The sequence below is a fragment of the Phocoena sinus genome, chromosome 20 (assembly GCF_008692025.1).
Source record: "Phocoena sinus isolate mPhoSin1 chromosome 20, mPhoSin1.pri, whole genome shotgun sequence".
In the NCBI taxonomy this organism is placed as follows: domain Eukaryota; kingdom Metazoa; phylum Chordata; class Mammalia; order Artiodactyla; family Phocoenidae; genus Phocoena; species Phocoena sinus.
In genome coordinates this window covers 29,121,267-29,132,091 of record NC_045782.1, presented here as the reverse complement: position 1 = coordinate 29,132,091, position 10,825 = coordinate 29,121,267, and the positions used below count along the sequence as shown (strand labels likewise).

The 10,825-nt window shown below is 39.7% G+C and overlaps 1 protein-coding gene across 6 annotated transcripts in view; it reads left to right on the top strand.

Annotated features, from left to right (window-relative positions):
- Window positions 1-10,825, top strand: part of TRIM37 (tripartite motif containing 37) — a 148,495-nt gene that overhangs the window by 33,301 nt on the left and 104,369 nt on the right. For all 6 annotated transcript variants that reach the window (XM_032616234.1, XM_032616232.1, XM_032616233.1 and 3 more), the window contains exons 2-3: window positions 330-431; window positions 10,714-10,754. In XM_032616234.1, the coding sequence (XP_032472125.1) occupies window positions 330-431; window positions 10,714-10,754 (143 nt within the window). The remainder of the gene's footprint in view (window positions 1-329; window positions 432-10,713; window positions 10,755-10,825) is intronic.

Below are 10,825 nucleotides of genomic sequence, written 5' to 3'. Positions count from 1 at the left end.
TTTTGACGTTTGGGCTATAGCCAGATTCTTGCCATTATAATTGATGTTTCCATGAAAATATTTGTGCATGTCTATGTTTGCATTCCAAATTCTTTTCTTAGACTAGAACCACTGTGAAGCTTAGAAAAAAGGAAGCATTTTTTTTCCCAGGAGATGTTCTGAGGTACCCTGGACCTTGACTAACCAAGTCCTGATATGGAATATAGTTAAAACTGGGATGTTATCAACCCAAAATAAATGTAATTGTCAGGTGAATTATTGCAAGCATGCCTTTTACTCATGATTCAGTAGCGTAATCTGGTGAACCTTATATCTTTTATTATTTTCAGAGCATTGCTGATGTTTTCCGATGTTTCATTTGTATGGAGAAATTGCGGGATGCACGCCTGTGTCCTCATTGCTCCAAGCTTTGTTGTTTCAGCTGTATCAGGGTAAGTTGTATCTCTTTTTACATACATTTAGTATATATAGGGTGTATTGTAAAAACCATTTTCTTTATCTTGTTTTAATTTTACATTTTATGTCCTTTTAAAAATGTCTTAAATGATTGTTTCTTAATAGGGAGACCATCAATGTATATTGTTTAGTACTATGGAGATGAATAATCATCAAGTCATAATTGCCATGAAGTGTCTGGAAACCAAAGCCCAGTGTAATTTTAGTATATTTACATTATTAAATCACTGTGCATTTAACAAGTACATACTAAGTGCTTACCTGCGTTGTGTTTGGGGTTGAGTGATGGAAGTGCCTGCCCTGCAGGAGCTTAAATCTAATTGAGAGAATGGTCTTTGTGTTTATATTGAAGAATGTGCAGTGTCCTCAAGAGGCACTCACAAAGTGCTATGAGACTCAGGAGGGAGAGTTTATACTTGTTTGATGGGTAAGATAGAGAAAAAGCTAGTAATGGGTTAAAAGGCACATAATAAAATCATATAATCTTATAGCTAAAAGAGACCTTAAATATGAATATAATCCAATGGCTTTAAAAATTGAATGTAGGTGAACCCCAGAAACAAAATTATTAGGAAGCTTAAGATGTAAAGCAGAAGAGCTTATTTTGATTGTGTGTGGGGATTCAGTCACACATCTGCAGGCCATAGTTGAAAACTGCCTGGCCCACACGACTCTTAGTAGATTATTTCCTTTACTGAGAAAGTCAAAGTCATCTAACACGCTCATCATCTCAAAATTTCTCTGTGGTTCCTTATTCTTGCCTGAGGAAGATAAATATCCCTTTGTCAAGAGTAATATCTGAAACACTTAAATCATTTGCTTCCAGTCACACATTTAGCAAATGATGGAGCTGGATTTGAACCCAGGAAGCCTGGGTCAAGAGTCTGTGTTCTTTGACACTACACATCTACAGAGGGCCTAAGTAACATACCATGCTGGTTCTCCTACTCATAAACTGAGAGACTTGATCTTAGCGTTGTTTTCTCAAACAATAGAATGTGGATAACAAGATCTGTCTCACAGGATGGTTGTGGCGTTAAATGAGATAAGCTAAAAGGTAATTTAGAAACTAAAATGTAGTTAAGACTTCACCTTCCAATGCAGGGGGTGGGAGGTTCGATCCCTGGTTGGGGAGCTAAGATCCCACATGCCTCTCCACCAAAAAACCAAAACATAAAACAGAAGTAATATTGTAACAAATTCAATAAAGACTTTAAAAGTGGCCCACATCGGGACTTCCCTGGTGGCGCAGTGGTTAGGAATCCGCCTGCCAGTGCAGGTGACACGGGTTCGAGCCCTGGTCCGGGATGATCCCACATGCCATGGAGCAATGAAGCCCTTGCGCCACAGATACTGAGCCTGTGCTCTAGAGCCCGCGAGCCACAACTACTGAAGCCTGCACGCTTGGAGCCCGTGTTCTGCAACGGGAGAGGCCACTGCAGTGAGAAGCCCGCGCACCGTAGCGAAGAGTGGCCCCTACCCCCTGCAACTGGGGGGGGGCACGTGTGCAGCAACGAAGACCCAACGCAGCCAAAAATAAAAATTAAAAAAAAAAAAAAAGGTCCACAACAAAAGAAAAAAGCTGATGGTGGACACTTGTTTAAAAAAAAAACTAGGGCTTCCCTGGTGGCGCAGTGGTTGGGAGGCCGCCTGCCGATGCAGAAGACGCAGGTTCGTGTCCCGGTCCGGGGGGATCCCACATGCCGCGGAGCGGCTGGGCCCATGAGCCATGGCCACTGAGCCATGGCCGCCGAGCCATGGCTGCTGAGCCTGTGCGTCTGGAGCCTGTGCTCTGCAGCGGGAGAGGCCACAACAGTGAGAGGCCCGCATGCCGCAAAACAAACAAACAAACAAAAAAAACTAAAATGTACTCTCCATTTGTAAGGTGTTGTATTATTCTGTTGTAAAAATAGCAACTCATACATATCATTATGTTTTATAAATGGTAAAGCTGAATGAAGCTAGAGAAATTAAGTAATTGGCCTCTATCACTGTAGTTAATTTATTGGTAGAGTAGATCTGGACTCAGCTCTTTTGATGAAGGTTCAGCATACATATGATCTCTGGTTATTACCTTATATGTCACTGATTCTTTTTTTCGTTGTTTTTTTTTTTATTTTTACGTGGACCATTTTTAAAGTCTTTATTGAATTTGTTACAATATTGCTTCTGTTTTATGTGTTTTGGTTTTTTGGCCCTGAGGCATGTGGAATCTTAACTCCTGGACCAGGGATCAAACCCACACCCCCTGCATTGGAAGGCGAAGTCTTAAGCACTGGACTGCCAGGGAAGTCCACTCATTGATTCTTCATTTCTTCACTTTTCCTCTTCCTCCTCCTGTTCCTTACAAGTATTTATTCCTTAAATATTGCGCTGACATTCTCTATTTTGAAGTTTCTGGGAAATTTTTATCTACTTTGAGAAATTTGATTTATTGTTGCAGGTTTAACCATCATCTGTGTGCATAGCTCCTAAATCTACTCCTTCAGCATTGACCTATAAATGTCTTTTCTGATTGTCCTTCCAGCATCTTGAACTTTGCTCTAGATCAAATTCTTCCTATTATTTTCTCAAATTGACTCTTTTTGAATTTTTTTTGTTTGTTCTTTTCTACTAATCAAACTTGAAACCTCTGACACCAATAATTTTTGTCCTGTCAGTTATCTCCTAGTGTCATTTATATCTGTCCTACCTTTCCACTCTTATTATTACCATCCTAATAGAGAAATACAGACATCTATTACCTAATGCTTAGATAATTATAGTTACTATCTAACTGATCTCTCTGTCTTGAGTCTTTTCTTCTCTCGTCCATTTTGTATCCTGCTGCCATATTGATATTTTCCAGTAATGTCATTCTTTTTCCCTCCCAGAAGCCTCAGAGATTTATTGCCTGAAGGATAAAGTCCAAGAACATTAGCCTTATATTCAGACCATCTGAATAATATGGTTCTAACCTTCCTTTTTCAGAGTTGTTCTGGTTCCTAAATTCACCACTCATTTGTTCATTCATTGAACAAATATTAATTGTGGACTTGGAGTTAGGCACTGACTTCTTAAGGAATTGACTTGTTTTCTAGTTGGGATATAGGCAAAAAAGTAAATGGCTATATGTTAGATATTCTTCATAGCATAAAGAAAAATGAAACTGGTTGAGGGTATAGAGTAGGGACTTTGAGAGGTAACTGGCAGGTTGGTAGCTATTTTAGATAGAGTAATCTGGGAAGGTCTCTCTGAGTAGATGGTATTTGAGCAGAGACCAGGATGAGAGTGATGGGAGTATGTAGGGAAAGAAAGTCCCAGGCACAGAAATCAAAAGGGGCAAACGCCGTGAGAAAGAAATATGTTTATTGTGTTGAGAAATACCAAAGAAGCAGTGTGTTCAGAGCAAAGTGGACAGAGGGAGAGAGGGAAAGGAAATGAGTTTGAAGATATAGCTTGAGGCCTTGGTCAAGACCTTGGATTTTATTTTAAGTGTGCTGCTAGCCATTGAAAGCTTTTGAGTGATTTGAAGTAATTAATGTTTTGAAAGCTATCACTCTGGCTACTGTGTGGAAAGTGGACTGTAGGCAGATGGGGAGAGAGTGAAGAGAGCAGTTAGGATGTGCTTTATTAGTGAAAGATGAATGGTAGTTTAGACCAGAATGGTAACAGTGAAGGTGGTGAAAAATAGGGCAATTCTGGGTATGTTTTGAAGGTAGAATCAATGGATTTTCACACAGATGGGATGTGAGGAAAGTTTTTTACAGCATCTGGGTGAATTAATGGTTTCCCATTCTGAAGTAGAAAAAACTAAGGGAAGAACAGATTTGGGTAGGTTATAGATGTAAAAGTGTTTTTTTTTTTTTTTTTTTACTTTTAAATTACATTTTACTTAGTAACTACAGAAAACCATTGTTTTTGCTAGTGAGAGCAATATGATTTTTTATTATTAATTAATTTATTATTGGCTGCGTTGGGTCTTCGTTGCTGCACATGGGCTTTCTTTAGTTGTGGTGATTGGGGGCTACTCTTTGTTGCGGCGCGCTGCCTTCTCATTGCGGTGACTTCTCTTGTTGCGGAGCACGGGCTCTAGGCACGAGGGCTTCAGTAGTGGCTTGCGGGCTCAGTAGTTGTGGCACATGGGTTTAGGTGCTCCGCAGCATCTTGGATCTTCCTGGACCAGGGCTCAAACCCATGTCCCCTGCAGTGGCAGGCTGATTCTTAACCACTGTGCCACCAGGGAAGCCCGTGGTATGATTAAATATAGTTCTTTCTTAAAAAAAAAAAAAGAAACAAAAAACCAATTTGTGACTCTGTGATACTCCAGTTCAAAATTTTGGACTAGTTCACTTTATTACAATACTTGTAGTTTTTAAAATCTTAAAAAAATTAGATATAATTCACATAACATAAAATTCACCCTTTTAATGTATAAATTTTTTTTGTTTTAATATGTAAAGTTTGAGATGTTTATTATACATCTAATTGGAGAGGTTGACAGTTGGAAATATGAACCTGGATTTGAGGAAGGGGAATGAACCTGGATTTGAGGAAGGGGACGTTAGAGAGATTGAATAATTAGCATATAGATAGTATTTAAAGCCAGGGGACTAGATGAGACCACCAGATTACCTCCTGCGGGAAGAGATTTTTAGGTCTGAACTCTGGGTCACTCAGTGTTTAGATGTTAGGAGAAGGATTCAGCAGGATAATAAGAAGGAGCCAGGAGTAGTGAGGCATCACAGAATTCAACTGAAAAACGTTTCAAAAAGGAGTGGTTTAGGGCTTCCCTGGTGGCATAGTGGTTAAGAATCTGCCTGCCTATGCAGGGGACACGGGTTTGATCCCTGGCCCAGGAAGATCCCACATGCCGTGGAGCAACTAAGCCTGTGTGCCACAACTACTGAGCCTGCGCTCTAGAGCCCGCGAGCCACAACTACTGAGCCTGCGTGCCACAACTACTGAAGCTTGCATGCCTAGAGTCCTCAACAAGAGAAGCTGCCACAATGAGAAGCTCGTGTACCACAACGAAGAGTAGCCTCCGCTTGCTGCAGCTAGAGAAAGCCCACACACAGCAACGAAGACCCAACACAGCCAAAAATAAATAAATAAAATAAAAAACTAAAAAAAAGAAGAGTAGTTTAGCTGTGTCATATGGTTCTAGCCTGGGATTTGACCATTGGATCTGATTTTTTTTTTCTTTTTTTTTTTTTGGCTGCACTGCATAGCACGTGGGATCTTAGTTCCCCGACCAGGAAGTGCAGTGTCTTAACTACTGGACCACCAGGGAAATCCCTTGGATTTGAGAATATGTAGGTTATTGGTGACCCCGATAAGTAGTTTCAGTGGAACAGTGGGGGCAAAAACTTGATGTCAGAGAGTGGGAGGAGAATGAGACAGCAAGTATAAAAACTGTCACAGAATCTTGTTGTAAAGGGGAGAACCAAGGTAATGGGTTGAAGGGGGATGTTGAGAGTCATCTTTTAGGAGAAGGTTTATACCTTCCTGGGACTGAACCAGTCGAGAATAATTGATGCTGGAGAGAGGAGGGGTAATTACAGGAGCAAAGTCCTTGAGATGCTGAGCACTCCACACAATCATATTGTAATATTGTTTATTTGAATGCTTTCCCTTCTCTTCCATCTCATCTCTGTTCATTTGTCCACAGAAATTGAACTATCTTTGGCAGTCCAGATACTTGTGTCATTTTAACAAACTAAGGCCCAGACGCATGAATAGACTTGTCCAAAGTCACATAGTAGTTGGTGACAGACCAGACTAAACTTATCCCCAGGCCAGCACTCTACCCACTACTCCCTGATGCCTCCACAGGCATACCCAAAAGCAGGAACATTGGCTCTGTTTTCAGGCCAGGTCTTCATTTATCTAGCTGTACTCAGCTGATTTTCTCTCAATACCTGTTCCTGTTTTGTATTTTTTCCCATTATTTTGCCACATCTTTCTCATCCAGTTTTTTCTTACCCCCTCTTGATTTTTAACATTGGTAGCAATTTGCCAATAATTATTGACTTTGTTCTTAATTTTTCAGCCTTTTAAAATTAGGTATATTTGACATACAATAAACTGCACATATTTAAAGTACACAGTTTGATAAGTTTTGACAAATGTATACACTTGAAAGACCCTCCCTACAGTCAAGATAATGAACATATCTCTAATCCCCAGAAGTTTCTTTGTGCCTCTTGGTAGTCCCTACCTCCTCTTATCTTGTTCTCAAGCAACCAGTGATCTGCTTTCTATCACTATAGATAAGTTTGCATTTTCTAGAATTTTATACAAATGGAATCTTATAGTATGTACTCTTAAGGGTCTGGCTTTTTTCACTCAGCAAAATTATTTTGAGATTCATCTATGTTGTTGTATCAATAGTATTCCTTTTTAAAATGGTACAGATGAACCGGTTTGCAGGGCAGAAATAGAGACACAGACGTAGAGAACAAATGTATGGACGCCAAGGGGGGAAAGTGGCAGGGGGAGGTGGTGGTGGTGATGGGATAAATTGGGAGATTGGGATCGACGTACATATACCAATATGTATAAAATAGATAACTAATAAGAACCTGCTATATAAAAAAATAAATTAAATAAAATTTAAAAAATAGTATTTCTTTTTATTGCTGCATAGTAGCATTCCGTTGTATGCATATGCCGTAATTTGTTTATCCATTCACTTGCTGATGGACATACAGGTTGCTTCTAGTTTTGGGCATTTACAAAGAAAACTGCTATGAATGTTTGTATACAAGTCTTTCAGTGGACTTAAGCTTTCATTTCTCTTGGGTAAATAGGAGTGGAATGGCTATATCATATCGTAGGTGTATGTTTAACTGCTTAACAAATTGTCAAACTGTTTTCTAAAATAATAGTATCATTTTACATTCTCAACAGCAGTGTATGAGAGTTCCCATTCTTCCATGTTAATGCCAACACTTGGTATTGGTATGTTCAGTCTTGAATTTTAGCCATTCTCATAGGTATGTAGTAGTACATACTTCCCCCTTAAGATCAGGAAAAAGACAAGGTTGTGTACTTTTATCACTTTGGTCCATTACCCTCCCCCAACCCCTGGTAACCACTGTTCCTTCTTTATGAATTTGACTACGTTGTATAAATGGAATCATAGAATATTTGTCCCTTTCTGTTTATTTCTGGGCTCTCTATTCTATTTCATTGTCCTTATGCCAGTACCAAACTTTTAATTTACTGTAACTTCGTAGTAAACTTTGAAATCAGGAAATATGAGTCCTCTAACTTTGTGACAAGTTTCCAGTCTTTCACCATTGAGTATGATGTTTGCTGTGGGTTTTTTATGTATGGGCTTTTATCAAGTTGAGGAAGTTCCCTTCTTTTCCTGTTTCTTTGTTTGTTTGTTTTTGTTTTTTTTGCGGTACTCGGGCCTCTCACTGTTGTGGCCTCTACCGTTGTGGAGCACAGGCTCCAGACGCGCAGGTTCAGCAGCCATGGCTCACGGGCCCAGCCGCTCCGCGGCATGTGGGATCTTCCCAGACTGGGGCACGAACCCGTGTCCCCTGCATCGGCAGGCGGACTGTCAACCACTGCGCCACCAGGGAAGCCCACTTGAGTGTTTTTTTTTTTTTTTTTTTTTTTTTTGCGGTACGCGGGCCTCTCACTGATATGGCCTCTCCCGTTGCGGAGCACAGGCTCCGGGCGCGCAGGCTCAGCGGCCATGGCTCACGGGCCCAGCCGCTCCACGTCATGTGGGACCTTCCCGCACCGGGGCACAAACCCATGCCCCCTGCATCGGCAGGCGGACTCTCAACCACTGCGCCACCAGGGAAGCCTGAGTGTTTTTATTACGAAAGGATATTAGATTTTGTCAGATGCCTTTTCTGTATCCATTGAGATGATCATGTGGGTTTTTCCTTCATTTTCTTAATGTGATTGATGTATTATATCGAATGATTTTTGTAGGTTGAGCTGTCCTTTATCCCGGGAATAAATCCCGCTTGGTCAAGGTGTATACTCTTTTTGAATTTGCTTTGCTAGGTTTTTGTTGAGGATTTCCCTTAAACAGCTTTGCAGAGTAGGAATGCTGATTCTCTTGTTGCATATGAGGAAACTTGAGATCAGTCACATGTCTGGTGTCACATAGTAAGTGCCAGAGCTAGGAATAAGACTCAGGTTTGAATAATGTCTCAAGCTTGTGATTCTTCCATTTAATGAAGGAGAGAAATTAATTCTTGTTTTTAAAATTTTATTTATTTATTTATTTATGGCTGTGTTGGGTCTTGTTTGCTGCGTGCGGGCTTTCTCTAGTTGCAGCGAGCGGGGGCTACTCTTTGTTGCTGTGCGTGGGCTTCTCACTGCAGTGGTTTCTCTTGTTGCGGAGCACGGGCTCTAGGCGCGCGGGCTTCAGTAGTTGTGGCTTGCGGGCTCTAGAGTGCAGGCTCAGTAGTTGTGGCGCATGGGCTTAAGTTGCCCCGCAGCATGTGAGGGAATTGCTACAAAGGTGTTTCTTTAATACTATTTGAGTACTAATATTGTATCACTGGTTCTTACCTTTGGTTTTGGTTTGGTAGAAACATTGTTTTTCCTCAAAGTATTAAAATTGCCATATTTGTTTTGTGATTAAATTAGATTATAGAATACAAGGTAAAAATGCCACAAATAATAAGAGAAGGGAAAGATCACTAGCCTGGGATAGGCAGGAAAGTATTATGGACATAATCAGTGGACATTCCCATGGGACAGCACATGGATAGAGGGACAGTATAAGCAAATACACAAATAGGATGCCAAGAGTGGTATATATTATAGCAATAAGCCTGTTTTGACTGGAAGGGAGGGGCATAATAAAAAATATAGACTGGGTCATTCCTTACCATGGTCCCAACCTTTATAGGGCTTTTACTTTTAGTAGGGCAGGGGAGACAAACAAGTCAGTATACCAAGTGTTATAGGTACAATGAAAGGGGAAGTATAGGTTACTGTGGTAAAGCATGACAGTGGTATTAAAATAGTCTATAGATGGAGTTTTCTGGAGGAAGTGACATATAATCTGAAATCTAAAGGATGAGCCGGAATAATCTAGTTAAAGAGAGTTGTTGAATATCCTGGGCAGAGAGGGGAAACATATTTAAAGACTTAATCTTGCTGGATCCCCTAGGGTGAGGTAGAAGATGAGGCTAGAGAGGTGTGGCCTGAGACCAGTTCTGGAGGAGTGCTATGACTTTAGCAGAGCATTGTTTGAGGGAAAGAAACCTGACCTAAATCTTGTTTTGCTCAGGGACCAAAGAAATGATGTTCAAGGTTGTTAATGGAATCCTTTCCCATCTATTTTTTTTCTTACAGCTTTATTTTCTGTGCTATGAAGTACACTTCCCCCTATTTAATCTTCTATTGTTCTTTAAGGATTCCTTGGGAATTTTATTTCTGAGTTAATTATTTGACTTTAGGTAAAAGCTTAGGTTCTTTCATAGAAATAGGAAGGGATAAACAGAAATAACAGATATTGAGAGTACATAGCTATTGGATTATATATTTATTTACCTCAAAACCTGTTTACCAGACAATTAAAACAAAATATTTAACCATGGAGCTATTGTTTTTGGAAAGATATTAGCATCTCCTTTGTATATGGTGTAAAACTGCTCCCTATCCAATAATAACTAAAATGGTTAAATTAATAGAATTTGAGGTTTAGTAGAGATATTATTCTCTTGTAAAACTTTTTATAATTACAAGGAAACCAGGTTATGTAGATGTTTAAATGACTGAACTGTAGAACTCTTTTAAGACAAAGTTTTGCTGTATTGCTTATTTATGTTTTTCTGTCTAATTTATATAGCCATAATGTATATACCTTACAATTAGATTGCTTTTCAAAAAGGAATTTAGTAGTACCTTAAAATTCCTCAGAGATTTTATGGTGGTGGGTTAGTTACAAGTAAATCATCATAGTGGCTTATTTTGGGGGGGGGGGTAGTAACAATATCATTATTATTTTTGTGAAGATTATTCACACCTTCCCTGTGAGATCCAGAGTCCTAGGATCACTTTCTTACCTGTGAGAGAATAGCTTCTTAGTAATTATTTTGGAATGAGTTCTGTGCCTTTGAAAATTTATTCCTGTCACGATGATAATGAGACAGATTGCCTGCTATTCTATATGTATCTCTATAATTAATGCAGGCACTAGAGAGTTAAACTCATTAAATTTGGTATGTAAGGTTTCAGCATGTACAAATTAATGGTGTTATCTGCAATCAAAATCTAATTTTTTTGCCTCCTTAGCGCTGGCTGACAGAGCAGAGAGCTCAATGTCCTCATTGCCGGTAAGTGTTTTACTATGATTATTTGTGAATTTGGAAAGTAGTAAGGTGATGGGGTCAGCGTGTGTCCTAAT